At 39.6% G+C, this 17119-nt stretch overlaps 2 protein-coding genes across 2 annotated transcripts in view; one reads left to right on the top strand and one right to left on the bottom strand.

Moving 5' to 3' along the window:
- Window positions 1-639: 639 nt before the first annotated feature.
- LOC120418774 (uncharacterized) lies at window positions 640-7670 on the top strand. The gene is made up of 6 exons (XM_052709977.1): window positions 640-1049; window positions 1115-1353; window positions 6566-7088; window positions 7145-7240; window positions 7299-7422; window positions 7489-7670. Exons 1-6 carry the CDS (start codon window positions 686-688, stop codon window positions 7583-7585), a joined length of 1443 nt encoding a protein of 480 aa, XP_052565937.1. The 5' UTR covers window positions 640-685; the 3' UTR covers window positions 7586-7670.
- A 3460-nt stretch (window positions 7671-11130) lies between these two features.
- The window catches only part of LOC120418765 (uncharacterized membrane protein DDB_G0293934), a 220584-nt gene continuing 214595 nt past the window's right edge, over window positions 11131-17119 (bottom strand). Inside the window, exon 5 of the mRNA XM_039581242.2 lies at window positions 11131-15802. Coding sequence (XP_039437176.1) covers window positions 14399-15802 — 1404 coding nt within the window. The 3' untranslated portion in view covers window positions 11131-14398. The remainder of the gene's footprint in view (window positions 15803-17119) is intronic.

Raw genomic sequence — 17119 nt, forward strand, 5'->3', positions numbered from 1 at the left:
TTTAATTTGAAGTGTTATGCACATCTAGCATCCAAATAATGTGGTAATCAAAAGTTTCTTTCTGCCAGAACAAGTTAAAATGTTGAAAGTAACTCAATGCAAAATTTGATTTTTTTTTCAGCACTCGTCATATTTATCCAACTCGGTAAACCTAGTTAGAAAAAAAAACTACTATTGGAGCATTTTTGGGGTCATGTTTGAGCTTAATGCCTCAAAATAAGAAAACGATAAAAAATATGTTACTGTTATGAGTTTATAGTAGTAGAATAGTGTCTATCAAGTCAAGTTAGATCTGTATCAACTTCATATTTTCCCAAAGAATCGCGAGCAAAGTTTCAACTGCATCGGCATACTAGAAACATAATTGAAAGCTAAATCTCTTACCTGAACAAATGAATTTAATTAATGAATTAATAATCTATTTCCGACCATGACTTGTTATCTATCGTACGTCGCGTGCTTCGATAAGCAGAAATGTCGATTCATTTCGGAATGGTTCACGCACATTGAGTAATGTCTCCCGAGATTCTTCTGGAAGAACCCAAAACAAAAAAAAAACAAACCCACGCAACTCTGTCACCACTTTACCGATAATATTTGTTAGTTTTTTTTGTCAGTATAAAATGCCGTGTGCCATTCAACCGGCATATTCATACCTTTACAGCAGTCAACGAAGCAATACACGATGTACAAATCACCGCAAGTGTTCGCCGCTGCCCTGTTAGTGTTGGGCTTGTCGTCGGCAGTCGTCTATGGCGTCATCTACGATCGACCCTGCCGGACGGAGATCTCGGTGGTGCAGAACTTCTGCCTGGACCGGTACCTGGGCAAGTGGTACGAGTTGCAGCGCTACGAGCAGCCCTTCCAGACCAAGGTTGACTGCACCACTGCCAACTACGGCCTGCTGGACTCGGCCACGGTGTCCGTTCGGAACTCGGCCTTCAGTCTGATCAACGGAACCTCTTCCGAGGCCATCGGCACCGCCGTGCTGTCCTTCCCCGAGCAGGAGATCGTCCAGGCCAAACTGAACGTGTCGTTCTTTGGAGCACGTAAGTTTTAAACAACATTTTGGCACTGAAACTTGAAATAATCAAACCTCCCTCAATACCAACAGCCAACGATCGGTCCAACTACTGGGTGATCGATACGGACTACGAGAACTTTGCGATCGTGTGGTCCTGCGAACCGCTGCCACAGGACCAGTCCAGCGAAGGGTTCTGGTTCCTGTCGCGGGAGCGCAAGTTCACCGACGACAAGGACGCCAACGAGCGGGCGTTCGGTGCGATCCGGAAGTACATCGATCAGAGCGAGATCCGGTTCACGAACCAGGCGGACGAGCGGTGTCCGGATTTCTAGACGGAGTGTGTGTGTGTGATTTTATGTTTGTGTTTATTTATTTGTGAAACCTCTTGACGAATAATGGTGCTAATTGTGGAAAGTAAATAAAGCAGTATAAGTTTTCTAACATACAGCTAAGCTATTCAATTTATTTGATCAGTGTTTTGTCATTGTGACCTCGGATAAAAATTCATTCATTCAACCATTTTTCCATTCTAATCTAATCTAATCTAATCTAATCGAACACAAGCGCAGCCAGTCCGAAGAAAGCATCCTGGAAGAACTTGTGGTTAGATTACGCCCCAAGTTCTTTCTTGTCAATAGTAATAATTGCAGTACATCCGAGTTACCCCGAAAATGTATTGCAAAAATTAAAGCGGCCAGGCCTACTGCGTTGCATTAACCGCAGAGACAGATTCTGTGAACGGACCACATTTCACAGAATCAACAGGGGAGGAAGGATGCGTGGACATACCGTACCAAACGCTCCGAATAAGTTGGGTGTGGTGTGTTAGTGTAAATTGGCAATTATTTATATTTTTAGGGGGGAAGTGGAAATGGGAAAATTGGGGTTGGGGAAATTGGGATTGGGGAATGGGAAAGTGAGAAAGGGGTAGGAGGGTTATTGAATTTATAATATTATATTATAATAAAAGGGAATATAGTCAAACAGCAAATAATGATGGAAAGCTCTCACCAAGGAACAGCAAATCTTCAAAAGATTTCAAATTCTTGGTGAAAAAAAAACAGACCGATCGGATGAGGTGGAAGTGTTCCTTAGCTCCGAATATTTCCACTCCAACAACGGCTGCAGCTAGAGGGCCCGGACCGCAGACCTCATCTGGCCAAAACTGCCATTTCATCCAACGACGACACTTGAGGAATTGAAGAGAGCTGGTCCAGATAATCGCGAAAGCTCCACTTCCAAAACTTCCACTGGTCATCATCAGAAATTTTGCGTTGATCTTCATAATGTTAAAATACTTTTTTTCACAAAAAAAATGGGTCAAAAAACGACAGCTAAAAATTTTCACTTCCGACTTCGCGCACGGTTGCTGCGATCCTCATTCAACCATTTTTCCATTCTATTTGAAAAAATGTCTTTTTACGGGTTGAATCCCATGACATCCAATCAAGCTCGGGCTCAGTACGCTCACCGGAACTAGCCCCTGAATGCCCGAAAAAAGTAATTTTTGTTACATCCTAATACCCATCTCGCATCGACCTCATCAAACTGCCTGAAATTTTCGAGAAATGGGGAAAATCGGGACACAATGTTTGATGGTTCAAAAACGTCGAAAATCTTAAAAAGGCTGTAACTTAGGCAAAATTCTATTAAATTTCTATTCAGAACTAATCCGAAAAAAATGGTACGTAAAGAAAAATCAGCCATTTTTTTTAATTAAATTTTTTTACACAAAATTGAGCTACCCAAAATCATGTTTTTTAAAGTTTTAATTGACAAAAAAAACGCAATTTCCGACCCATAGTGCCAAACATTCAATAAAGGGTTCAGTCTGCGATCAGCAGAAAAGCGAGTCAGACGTGCGTCCCTCACAAACCAAAAAAGTGCTAAACAGTGCAAAAAATGCCTTACGGCAAGAAAAAGAGGCGGTCCTCACCAGCAGGATCAGCAGATTTGAAGAAGCTAAAGAATGCCGAAGCGCTACCTGCAAAGCCAGGCAGTTTGAGCAAGGACGCTCAAAAATTGTCTGGAAACCAGTTCGCTACCCTCCCTGTGGACGTGAGCGAGAAGGAAGAATTTGAACGACGGGAAAAGTTGCCACCCATTTTTGTGAAAACATCGTCATCGGATTCGGTGCGAAAGTGGCTGACCGGGTTTATCAAATCTGGTGCTTTACGAGCTTCCATTCGCTTGTGTGCTGATGGACTCAAAATTCTGCTACCTACCAGAAAGGATTACAACTACGTTCGGGATTTCCTGAACAACACAAAGATTGAATACTACAGCCATGACGATCCAGGTAAACGCCCCATGAAACAGGTCCTCCGAGGCCTGTACGACATGGATGTGAGTGTGCTGAAAGAAGAGCTCAAAACTCTTAAGTTGAACGTGATCGAAGTCTTCAAGATGACGAGACACAACAAGGACATCAAGTATCGTGATCAACTGTACCTGGTTCATCTCGAGAAAGGATCGACAACGCCGTCTGAGCTGAAGGCAGTTCGGGCAATTTTCAACATCATCGTGACTTGGGAACGTTATCGTCCAGTGCACCGTGACGTGACGCAATGTTCGAACTGCTTGCAGTTTGGACATGGTGGAAGGAACTGTTTCACCAAGAGTCGTTGTGCAACCTGCGGAGGTGAGCACAAAACTCAAGCTTGCGAAACAATCAACGAGAACATTGAAGCCAAATGCTTCAATTACGGCGGCGACCATTCGACCAAGAATCGAAGCTGCCCAAAACGTGCTGAGTTTGTGAAAATTCGGCAGCAAGCGACGACGAGGCACCAACCAAATCGTCGCAAAACACCACCAACTTTCACGGACGTGGATTTTCCTGCTTTAGCGTCACCTGGAGCGGGATCTGTTCGAGTGGTTCCAAATCTGCAGCCATTGCCGTTGAATCAGCGGCAAAAAGTTGCCGAGAATACAATACCTCCTGGCTTCAGTCAGCAACCGAGGGAAAACCAACCAACATCAACGGGTGAAGGCAGTAGTGACCTGTTTTCACCACAAGAACTTATGAACATTTTCATCGAGATGACAACAACACTGCGTGGGTGCAAAACTCGCCAGGAACAAGTAAGAACGCTTGGAGGATTTATCTTAAAATACAGTTCGTAGTTTACTCGTTCTAGTGATGTTGAATATTTCAATGAATTTGGATTAGTTGTTAAAGTGATTTTTTTTTCTTTTTTACCCAAATGTATTCGATTCAATGCAAAAATGTAAAAGAATTTGAAGTAAATAAATGAATGTGAACAGTTAGTAAGAAAACGAAAAATATAACAAAGATGAAGAGCATGTAGCCATACCACTTAGAATGTAAATGAAATGTAATTATTATAAGAAAGTTCAATAAAGACATATTTAATTTCAAAAAATTTCAATAAAGGGTTCATTTGAAATATCAGTCTTGATTCAAAAATTTTCAAAATATTTTTATTGAGGGTTCGAAAAATTTCACAAATGTTTTGTTTTTCAATACTGGATATTGGACTATTAGTTGCTGATATTTTGGCATTAGAAATGGCACCTTTATTATTTCTCTTTTTTTTTATTCACGTTACTTCAGCAAACAGAAGTCCAATCTTTGGTAATTTTCGTTGAAATTCTCTTAAAATATGTTTTAAAATCGAAAAACAGAAATTTTTAAGTTAAAATAAACGTTTTGTTGACTATTTCATGAAAACGGTGCAGGTTATTAAAAATGCGGTAAAGATTTTTTGATTGCAAATTTAATTTTTCAAGAAAAACTGCAATCAAAACATGTTTTGACTATTTTTTTCCCAAAAATCTTTTTTTTAATCTGCAGTAATTTTTTTCAATTATTTTTATGATTCGAAAACTGCGGTGTTTTGTCCCTTAAAACATAAAAAACAACATTTCAATTCTGTTGTTAAAAAAAGTCAACTTTAAAGTCGGTAATTTTTTTTCCGCAAGCTTATTTTTTCTGAATAGTCCTAATCAAAACTTAAAACTTTGCCCAAGACACCAAATCCATCAGAAAATTCCTTCAAAAGTTAAGATTTTCGAATATTTTGTACCATTTTTTGTATGAACAGCTGTCAAAATTGTATGGAGACTTTTATGGGTAAAGTTTGAGACAGATAAAAAAACCAAAAATGAAAATGGTTGAAATTGGCCGATTTCTAAGAGAATTGCTAAAATAAAATTTTGTAAACAAAGCCGTTTTTCGATACACTTTCATTAAATTTATGAATTATCAACTTCAAAAATACTTTAAATTTTTCATCTGCTTGTCCTCTACATGCTTTTTGCTGAGAAACATTTAAAATTAGATTTGTTTTAGAATAAAATATAAGAGAACTATACCCTTTCTCAGCCTATTTCTATTATCGGCCTATCTGCACTTTGATCATGAATTACAGCTTTCATAAAGTGTTTTTGACTGTTCCAAAGTAATAAATAGTTCAAATAAAAGTGAGCAAGCAACTCTTCATTGTTGATACATCTGAAAATGTTGATTTAATAGCAGAAAACGGCAAACGTGATGAGAATTGGTTGAACGGCTTAGAGTGATTAAAATGGGTATATTTCCCCTACATGTTCATATTTCAGCTTATTTTATAAAAAAAGTGAGTCAGTCTAATCAGTTCATGCTCATGCCCGGGCAATAGACATTTGAGTTTTTTTTTTCAATAAATTGTAATAAGAATTTATAGGTTTTTTTGTCAAAATCGAACTTAAAGTGGCTTTAACTTGAAAACGCTGCATAAATTTTTTAATAAATTTTTGATTACTTTTTGATTCGAAGAGTGCTGAAAAAAATGACATTTGCAGCGAGTTGAGTATGAGGGTAGTGTATCCCTAAATGAATAATTACGGGAACCGTGGTGTAGAGGTAAGCGTGGTTGGTTGCCTCTCACTTAGTCGGTCCCGGTGGCATTTTTCGAGAAGTGGAAGTGAATGTTGGCCCCGGTCTAGCCTAGAGGTTAGCTCGTTAGCTCAGTCCAGGTGTAGGAGTCGTCTCCCTGGGTCCTGCCTCGGTGGAGTTGCTGGTAGACAGTTGGACTAACAATCCAAAGGTCGTCAGTACGAATGAACGCCAAGGCAATGCTGTAGCGCGAATAATTTGATTTGATTTGAAATGAATGATTAATTCATCAAAATTTGTCGATTCATGTTCAAGAAAGTTATCTTATCTTCGCTATTATTACCTAATTCATTCACGAAAACATGCGTAAGAACCATCCAGAGCATATTGGGAAAGTACATACCGATAGGAGGCCTGGGTCACTATCAGGCACCCGTGTTGGTCGACCAAAAAGATAAGTTAAATGTTCTGGAACTTCCGCCGCACGTTGTTATTGTTTTTCAACCCTGTCAGTTCCATTTTGAAGCGTTATTGGAGTTAAGTCAAAGAGTTTGTTTTGTTTTTGTTTTTTTTTTTAAATTCTTTTCTTTTGAATTTAAATGTGTGTTTGCTCATTTTGTAAATTATTATTGATGTATGTTAAGAGGTCAAGTTAAAATTGACCACTGGTCTCCCTCGTGTTGTCGCTTAAATCCTAATCTAATCTCCCGTGCGCAATGATCTATTCGAGCATTTTATTTCCGAAAAGCCAAATTTTACAACCAGCGAGCAGCTCCAATAAGTGTTCACTTTGCCGCGTTGGTGACTCTATAAAACAAACCCACCGGGTCGGAACTGACCGACTGTTACGTGAGAACGCTAGTCGCCGAACTATGAAATCGCTGGTGGTACTTTCGATCGTGTTGGCCACGGTGGCCACCACTTGCCGGGCCCAAATCATCTCCCTTGGCCAGTGCGCAGTGCCCGACGTTGTGGAGAACTTTAACGTGAGCGCTTATTTGGGGAAGTGGTACGAGATCGAGCGTTACGAGCAGGTCTTCCAGCGTAACGGAGAGTGCGTTACGGCAACGTACAGCCTCAACGATGATGGTTCCGTGCGGGTTGAAAACGCCATGCTGGTGCCGCCGAGCGGCAAGTTCGACATTGATATTGGCCGGGCTTTGCTGTCCTTCCCCGACGAGGATCCACTGCGGGCCAAGCTGAACGTTAGCTTCGGAGGAATGCGTGAGTTTTTGTTAGCGTTTCTGTTGACAGCTGTACTAACCTCCAACTTCTTCTAGCGCCAATTGCGTCCAACTACTGGGTCCTGGACACCGACTACGAGAGCTTCGCCTTCGTGTTTAGTTGCTTCCCCGTTGGAAATACTCTGAAAGGCGGTAAGTATTCCGAAAGCCAAAGAAAATTTAAAACATCACACTTTGACTTATCTCGCAGACAACTACTGGCTGCTATCGAGAACCCCCGAGCTGTCGCCGGAAGTTCGGGACCGCGTTGAAGTGTTGATCGACTTGTACCTGAATCGACGTCACATTCGTAGAACCCGCCATAATCTGTACTAGTGAGTATCTTAAATCATCAAGCCATACTTGAATCATCATCAAGGTGATTTTTTTTATCTTTGCAGTTGCCAGGAAAATATTGAAACAACCAGCGAGGCAGCGCCGGAAAGTCCGAAACAGTTTCCCAAAATGGCGGAACGGAGCAAACGAGTCAATGGTTAAGGGCAAAGCAATTTGTGGTAGATGCTTACACATTTAGGAAAAATAATTATGTTGTACATAAATGTTCTGATCACAAAACAGTAAATTGTTGTTTAAATAATGTCAATTTCTGTTAGAAATCGGTTTTCGGAGCCAGTGGTGTCGGTTTTGGTTTTATAATCATCTGGGGCGAAACGAGTCACATTGGGCGGATTGGGACAGCTGTTTTAACCTTTTTATTGCACAATATTTGGATATTTTTGATTAGTTTTGCATATAACAGACACAGAACATTTAAAAATAGTGTATCGTTTTCCAAATCACAAGCTTTAAGTGCTCTAAAAACTGCTGTCCCTACTCAGACTGTACACAGAAAAAATAGGTGAATTTACTCGTAACGTAAACTCAGTTGATGTCAATTTGAGATTCGACGTAAACGTCATGTTTTTTCGTGTAATTTGTTGCAAATTTACATCAAATTGCTTTAAATTTAAATGTTTAATGGCGTGCAAAAGTGTTACGTCATAAATGATGTAACATTCAGAAATATTTTTTTTTGTGTGTAGTCCCGATCTGCCTCGGCTGACGGTACTATTAAATAACCAATTATTTTTCCATTTTTTGATAAAAAAGTCGTTTAAGGGTTTGAAAAAAAAAAATGCTACATGCTGTAGTTTTTATTCTGATCATGCTCTTCTCTTCATTCTATTGCTACACATTTCACGTAGAGAAAGAAAGGCGCTGCTCTAAATGTTTACGTGATTGTGACACCAGTTTGATCTGTTTCTTTTTTTCGATTTTCAGTTTCTTGTGATTCCTTAAAGTTTTACTCCGAACCTACAGTTCCATATAATGTTGTAAGCTGCTTAGAAAATATCCGTCTATGACATTTCGGTAGATATGTACACTGAAAGAGAAATTCCGTACAAATTCTAATCACCTAATCATCCCCCCCCCCCCTACCACTTTCTACCCTGCTTAAAAGTCTACGTCATTTGTGTACGGCGTCCGTTTCATTTGGAATCCAGAAGGTAGAATTTGGGTAGAATAAAAAGTTGTATACAACATTTCATGCAATTTAATCAAATCGCCTGATAGTTATGCAATATTTTTACAAAGAAATTTTTAGTATGGATTCGAACATATGCCTTTTTATTTAACTATGAAAAAACTCATTGCAAAAAAGAAATTGCATTGCCCTTGTGTAAAAAAAAAAACCATTCACAACAAATTCCTTTTATAACGAGCCACTCTGGCGTGTCTGGAAATTTCCGATTTCAATCAATTAAAAATTTGCAGCCCCCACTCGTTAATGAAAAGCTTTCAAACGAGTACAGCAAAAAGTCCATTGATTCCAGCTAAATTGAATTGGCACTCACCATTCTCCGGATGGTTGAGGATTGATGTTTGGTTGATGGTTGGCGTGTACAATTAATTGGTGCAGCATTCGTTCATTATCATTGTGCGTCAGAATTAAGGGGGGGGGGGAATTCATTACTCGCACGAATGCACCGATGCAAAATAGGTGAAAGTATTCGATGAAATAAACAAAAAAAAATGGCACCATCAATCCATCGACGCCTGCCAGGAATATCAAATCAAACTGATATGGGAAGGATGAGCAGAACTATGATACCGCTGATTATAAGAATAAATGTTTTAAAAAATACTTGTTTAAACAAAAAAAAAACTATCATCCTAGCAATAGTAGCAGTTATCTTAAACGGTTTTTCTGATTTCTCTTAATCGATTTGTTTTGTTAAAACATTTAAATGTTAGTCTTGATTTAAAAAAAAATGTTTTGTGCAATCTTCAATGTCTCTTAAACACTTTTATAGCAAATTTTCTGAACTTTTCAAAAAATATATTTTAAGACTTTAGATTTTACATTGAAAATTTTTTTTTCAAAAAAAATTAATTCAAATTTGTTATTGCACGAAGTTTAAATTTTTTACAAAAATCACTATGTTTTCAAAAAATCATAACTTGGCGGCAGATGTTTTGACCATAGTTCTCTTTATCTCAAAAGTTGCGTGTCCCTTAAAACATATCAAAAAATCTTGAAAATCAAAAAAAAAAAAATACTAAATTTTCGAAAATTGAGTTTTTGTAAAAAAAGTTAATTAAAAAATCGGCAATTTTTTTCCGTGTACCCATTTTTTATCTCAATAGTCCTCAACAATACCTACAAGTTTTCCGAAGATACCAAATTGATCAGAAATAATGTTAATGATTACTTACATTTCAATTCATTCACAAGCATTAAATTTTAACCACAACTTAACCCACTGTACCGTTCCGGTTAGTCGTTTGATTTCCACGAGGTCGAAATCCGATTCCGATGACCCTGATCGACACCGTTGCACTCCAGTTGGAATTCCGCTACTGCAGTTCCTGCAGTCTATCGAAATAAGGGTGGAAGACGAAAAAAAAACGCAGCGAGGGGGCGGACCAGGGGGACATGTTTCGGCATTAAATTGAAATGCAATTATTGAATTGATAATGTTCTTCTGTTTCGATATTTTTTATTCTTTCCGGCTTTTCATTATTTTCCAGTGTTACTCATCAGTAATGTTAATGTACACAAAATTTAATTAAATTATTTATTGTGTTGCACGCGCTTTGTTTGGGAATTTTGTATGGGTTTTTTTGTATTATTTTAAATTGTCCTGTTGTTTTTTTTTTCTTTTCGTCTGCGCCAGTGTTCCAATTAAAACAATATTCAACAACGAGTGTGTGGGAGATATGTGCAACTGGGGACAAAATTAAATCGTTCCGCCCGCGGGTGGATGATTTTTTTACACAAATAACAGCACTGCAAGATTAAATTAAATCAAACACGTGTGGAAATAAATTACATAACGCCTTTCGCAGCGTAAAGCAGTGAAATTGATCGAATCGACTAGTGTGTGTGCTTTTTGTTTCTTGTTTTAAATTTAAATAATGATATTCTTTGCCTCTCCATATTCGTTATCCTACTGTTTGATATTTTCTTTAGTTTTATTTTTTATTTTTCCTTTTTTCAGCTAGCAGCCAGCTGATAATGTCCTACGGATTCGATAAGTTACAGTTATTGTACTGAAAGAGTTGCCTATTTACAAAGAGACTGTTTGCGTTTTTTTATTTACAGTAAAACTTTTCTCTAAGGAAAGTACGCTATGAATTTTAACCTCAATTTTTCTTTTTACGTAGTCATAATGATATGATGCTCATGTGTGCTTTCAGGGTTCCTGTCTTGATTAGAGTTTGCTACCGAAGTTCTTTTAGTTTTAGTCTACGCCTAATACAAGAAGGGCATCTACACACGGGCGTGAAACGCGTTTGCTTGTTCAAGAATCACGTTACAGGTACAGGTCGGTACGAATCTCTGTGTATGTGTGTATTGTTCTAGAAGAAGCTACTGGAGAAGACTGTTCTGTTAATCCATTCTTTAATGATGTGAAAAGTTGGTGAAGGTTCTCGCTAATGATTGTTCGGAATTGACAAAATTGCTACTTGTCTGTATGGCTATTTGTGTGACGGAGTGTTATTTACAGTTGAGGAATTTTAGACATCTTTTTTTAACAAACAAAAGCTTCTTAATTTTTTTTAAAGAAATAGCTTGGTATCAGCAGTTTAAACTTCTCAATGTAAGGGATATCTGGAAATGTAAGACGTAGGTAATTAATAATTTTAAATTTGCAATTATTTTATGTAAGCACTCAAAAATATCTTGAATCATCAATCATTAATCATCAAAACATTAAAAATAGCACGAACAACTCAAACAAGTGTCAAAACACTTCAATGATATTACAATTCTTGAAAATTGAAATAAAGAAACAGATTCGTGACCGAACACGACTCGCTAACTCCCAGCGTCTTGGTCAATCGCTTCACCCAGCGATACAAGGAGAGGAGAGAAACTAACAAAAAAACAACGCGGTTCTCTTTTGGCCTACACTACCACAGTTTGTCAAAATTATTATCAAATTTGTAAAATATTTTTGAAAAAATTGATTTAAATCAGTTTAATAAATGATCAAAACAAAGCCGATCGCAGACTTTTTTCAGTCCGCTTTGAACGACAAAGCGCAATCAGCCTCTCTGAGCCATTCGCTGCACTACCCGAATGGAGTGAGAGGGATAGCGAAGGAGAGAGTTTTCAGTAGCGATTGGTGTGGAAGTGACAAACGGTAGGAAACGGTCGGAGCAGTTTTTCGTCGCGTTTGATTTGTGACCGCGAGTGAATGAGTCTTTTTGGGGCAATCAGGACCAATGCTCAAACGGACAATAACAGGAATTGCTGACATTTGAAAGAGCTCAAGAGTCAGCTATCATCATCGAGCCGAACTTCGGTTGATATATTCGGTTGACACGAGAGATTGATATATTCGGTTGACACGAGAGATTGATTGATCAACAGTCAAACAACCATTCCTCTTTCTCTTTTTTTTCTATCTCTCTCTTGCTTGTGCTGGTTAGTGAGGTGACAGCTATCATATGAATGCTGTCATGGGGATGGTGATAGGAAATTTCTATAGAATTCAACCGAACGAGCTTTGCGCGATTGTGAGAGGTGGCGAGAGTCGTATTACGACTGTGTGAGTGAATTTGCGTCGAAAAAAAAGGAAAGAAAGTCAGGTTTACGAAGTGAAGGCGAACGAAGCGCTCAGTCGCCTTTTAACAAAAAAAATTAAATGTTCGCTAACCTTGATTGGTTCTCATCAGTTTCCTTAGTTTTTGTGAGAACTGCAAGTGCAAAAACCTTCAAAAAGGTTTTTTTTTACAAATGGCTGTTTTGTCCTTTTGAAAACAAATCGAAGATATGACCAGTATTTTAAGCAACCTCTTTAAATTTTCATTAAATTCTGGACAATTGCACAACAGTGGAAATGCTCATTTGTTAGGCATTCAAAGGATTCGGTATTATTTTCATCCTATTTGTCGATTTTTACTGCAAAAAAGAGCGCTTCCGAGGCTTCTGGACCTAGGTCTGGACTGTAATTGAAAAAAATTGCTGACTCAGTTTTAACTCGACATAAACTTTTATAAATATTTTAAGCAGTCTAAATAAAAAAAAGGTGTCTTTATATCATAAAGTAATATTTTCATATTTTTTAAACACTAGTTTTTAATAGAAATTTTTCCAACCCCTGTTTAGAAAAGACATTTTTCTCGTGTAATTTTTCATCACTTAAAATAAAGCCGATACATGTCTGTTTTTAACACTTACTTTTTAAACTGAGTTTGTTTTTTGAAGAAACGGCTAACAGAGATATTGCGATTTGATTGGGTAAAACTGGAAATTACTTTTTTTTTAAACAAAAAAGATCGATGGGGTTGTGCCCCAGCAACTAATAGTTGAAAAACAATATTTTAAAGAAAATTTTCATAGCTTTCAGAAATATTTATGGTATTACTTCAGGAAAAATCTTGCAATTAAAATTATCATTTTATTTGATTTTAAAGTACCTGTGTTGAAAACGGTGCACTTTTATATGAATTCATTCGAAATTTTCCAAAAATCACAATTTTCAATCAAAAATTGAACCAAAAACCGTGCAATTTATTTCACGTGCGTATTTTTTAAAAGTCCTTTCCGTAACCTACAACTTTGCCGAAGACACCAATTCAATCAAACAATCTCTTCTCAAGATAGCGATTTTCATTTTGAAAAGTGATTTCTTTCTACTTCTTTTTCCACGTAGAGAAGCATGTACAAGGTTTAAACAAATAAAAAATACCGAAATTGAAAATTTCGAATAAATATTTTAATTTTTAGTGAACTTTTTTAATTTTTAGTGGAGAAAAGCTGGAAAAAAATAATTGCAAACTATTGCGCAATTCTCACTAACTTGGACTTCGCACTAAATTATTGCTATCGATCGCACTATTGCGACTTGTCAAACTGGTTTGGGAAATTTTAATTTTCTCAAAAAATGATCAAAGCGAGCCGATGTTGCTCACCTGTCAATCGCAATTTTGAAGTACGAATGTCCAGTTTGGTGGAAACTGCAACTGGAAATGTAAACAAACAACTGCTGGTTGCCTATTTTTCAAAAATTTTGTTGTCAAAAGTGCGAGAGAAAAGTGCGGGCCAAATCCAAGTTACAGTGCAAGGATCAATAGTTTTTTTTAATTATTTATTTTGTGTAGTAAGAATAAATTATCAATCGTCAAATTTGTCCAAAGATCCCTTAAACTGAGGAATCAAAAACCTTTTTTAAATTGGAATCTTTATAATAAAAAAAACCTTACAGCGTTTTTTTTACAGTTTTTCCGATAAAGACGACTTTGTTCGTTTTCCTCAATTTTTCTTTCATTAAAATGTAATTACAACCACTGGAGTTACGTTCTTCTGATTCGATTTGAACAGGGTTTTGATTTGACTTTTTTTTATTTTTGTTTTATTTATTTTATTTCGAATTAGGATTCAATGTTGTGCTCTCTCTTTGTTCTCGTTCTATTTTCTCTTTATTGTTGATTGTTTCGAGGTTAAGTACTACTTTTACTGATTACACGCTCGCGCTCACTGTTTTCATTTTCATAAGTTAGGGTAGCTTTTTTTGTTTACTGTAATTCTGAAGAGCGAGGGAGGCATTCAAAAACTTATCTAAGTCAACAGTCTTTCTTGAAGGGGGGACTAATCGTAACTTTTTACACACGTTTTTTTTCTGTACACAAAGGAGGACTTTTTGTTTTATAAATTAAAATCACATTTTGTAAAAGGGGGTTGTCGTCCACCGGGGGTTGGTTTCACTTGAGTCCCGGTCGCTCTCAAATCAGAATCTTGCCGTAAACGAGCCGCCGGACGGCGAGCGTTAGCGCCGCAGTCGCCGAGTCCTCCTTGTCTCAAGAGTCCCGGGCCGCGTGGGGTTCGCACAGGGGTGGCCGGTTGAGGGGCGGCGGCAGTCGGTTTCGGGTCCAGTTTGCGTTCCCGCTTCGGTTGGACGCCTGCGTGTGCTGGCTGTAGCCCGAGTCGGACCCGAAGCTGCTGTCCCGGGAGTAGATAACCTGGTTGGGGACGGCCGAGTTGGGACCGTTCCGGAAGGTCGTGAACGGCGCTGGGAGGGCGTACGGGTAGGGTGGACCGGTGCTGCCGCCGCTGCTGCGGTCACTGTACGAAAGACACCCGTCGTAGATGAGTCCCTCGTGGAAGACGGGCTCGTGGTAGATGTACTGGGAGGGGTCTTGCGCCGAGTTGCCGTTGGGGGTCGTCAGCGCCGGGGGGTTGTTGTTTTGGAGGTATCTCCGCCGGTCCAGCGAGCGCGGGTTGGTCCGGGATCGACTGCTGGGCTGCTGTTGGTGATGGCTGTGGTGATTGTTGCTGTACGGAGGTCGACCTCCCCGGAAGATGGTGGACACAGCGGTGTCGGCCGACAGCTGCGCGTTGATGCGGTTCCGCCGCTCGACCTCGCCCTCGTCGTCGATCGTGCTGTAGTAATTGCTTCTTACGTTATTGTTCAAACTATTGCTATTGCTCACACAGCTGTTGTGGTTGTTGTTGTTGATGCTGTTCAGGTGGGCCGGATGGTTGGCCGCGTACGAAGGCGGCAGCGTCATCATGGCCCGCTCGTCGTACGCCATCGGCGTCATGCCCATCTCGCAGGGCGGATCCGCCGGAACGTGACGCTTGCCTCGACCGCTGCCCAGCGTCGAAGCTTGCTTCCTAGAACGGAACAAACCTCCGCCCGGGTTGTGACTAACCTTACTGCTCGCCGCCGCGGTGTTGTTGTTCCCGCTCGAAGAACTGCTCGCCCCTTCCGCACTCGAGCTCGAGTTCCTATTGTTGACCGTCCCCCCGTGGTCATTCCCCGCCGACGACGACCCCGAACACGACAGCAGCGAGTTCCGCTCCGTCCGGTTCCGCTCCAAATCCCCACTACTTTCGTGGTAGATTGTGGCCACGGTCGTCGTCGTCGCAGCAGTCCCCGTGCCAACATCCGTCGATTTGTGGAAGGACCGCTGCTGTTGCTGCTCCCCGTTCAAGCTCAACTCGTCCTCGGCAAAGTCGTCGTCGGAGTGGATTGCAGCGATGCCTCCGTTGACCAGACCACCGGGTTCGGAGTCACTGTCACAGCCGGCAGGGGTTGCGTTTACGCCCGGTGGCGACGCAGCCGGATGTTCCAGCTCTTCGTACACGTTGTCGTGCGAGCGGTACGGGTCCGGGCCCGGCGAGGAGCAGATAAAGAGGGGCGGCGAGCGAGGCATCGGGTAGCCGCTCGGGTAGTGGAGCTGCTTGGGGTGGTGCAGTTGCTGGAAAGATAAAGAGATGATGGGGAGAGAAATTAGAATCTACTCATGGCAAAATCCCACGGAAAACAAACAATTTGAACATAATTTATTAAAAACTACAACCAAAACCAGGTTTACAAACATCCGACGATGACCAGTTTACAGACATCTGATAACAGCTCTTCTGTCGACCAATGATGAACTTCACTCGATATTCATTCAATCTCAAATATGTATTATGAGTATAGGAAATCCATCGCGATAATGTTTTGACAAAAAAGTGCATCAAATTCACTCTTGAACGAAAACCATCCCATTAGAATAATGCACTCTCGAGTGCATGCACCACAATTTTCACACCTCCTTCAGTGCACTTTTGCGCAATAGAAGTGCCCCACCTGGCCTGTGAAATCAATCTGCCTAAAACCATCTCCACATATCAGGGCATGGGATTTCACACTTGAAGAATCCGCAATCTCTCGTTTTGCATTCGCTGCTCACACACGATTTAGTCCTGTCCTGTGGAAAAAAAGGACGAAAAAAAAACGTGGAGAAAAAAAATACGGAAAGAAAGAGAATGTGTTGCACTTCAAAAGTGTGAACAGCAATATCTGTGATGGGATTGCGAAAAGAGGGGAAAATCCTTTTATGAACTGGCTTTTTTTTTGCTTCTTCCAGTTGAGAGCCCCCTTTTGAGTCACTCGCGTACGATTCAGAAGAGTAGAAAGAAGCGATATTTTTTTCTGCAAATTCAAATCGCTCCATCAAGATCCACTCTGAAACTATGCTCAAAAATTGAAAACATCCTTGCTGATGTCCCTAGCAGCGTCATTCACCGTTCGTGATCGAAAGTCTGTCACGTTCTCCCACGTAATTCGCGATTTTGCGGCTTGAAGTGCCGATGAAGGTTTTAATTAATGCTCAATTTCTACATCGGTACGGAGCGGATCTACGTCGATTGAGGTTAAAAGTGAACATCTGATTTTTTCCTTAAATCAAGTCACTTTAATTTTTATTCGTGGTAATTTTCTACGAGAATCATAAATTTTTTAAAATAAACCCTTACTTTTGGCATCTTCAAATCTTAAAAAATGAACGGCAAATCTCTTTGAAATTTATTTTTCTTGTAAAATTAACTTTCTTTTTGATATCGAGCAATTCCAGCTCAAATCAGGAATTTTTCTGGTACTTTTGTACCCGACCCTCTCCGATTTCAATGAAACTTTGTAGACATGTTATCCTAGGCCTATCCGAGCCAATTGTACTCGAAAATGAAATTTGAGAAGGGCGTAAGTTATTTAGATATTTTTGTATTCTGTAAAAATGACTGTTTCTCGA

The sequence above is a fragment of the Culex pipiens genome, chromosome 3 (genome assembly GCF_016801865.2).
Source record: "Culex pipiens pallens isolate TS chromosome 3, TS_CPP_V2, whole genome shotgun sequence".
NCBI classification, from domain to species: Eukaryota; Metazoa; Arthropoda; class Insecta; order Diptera; family Culicidae; genus Culex; species Culex pipiens.

Excerpts from the sequence above, each read along its gene's own strand:
- LOC120418774 (XM_052709977.1), top strand. The coding sequence starts at position 686 with ATGTACAAATCACCGCAAGTGTTCGCCGCTGCCCTGTTAGTGTTGGGC. Across the intron at positions 7,089-7,144 it reads CGTTAGCTTCGGAGGAATGC|CGCCAATTGCGTCCAACTAC; the intron begins GTGAGTTTTTGT and ends AACTTCTTCTAG. Across the intron at positions 7,241-7,298 it reads TGGAAATACTCTGAAAGGCG|ACAACTACTGGCTGCTATCG; the intron begins GTAAGTATTCCG and ends CTTATCTCGCAG.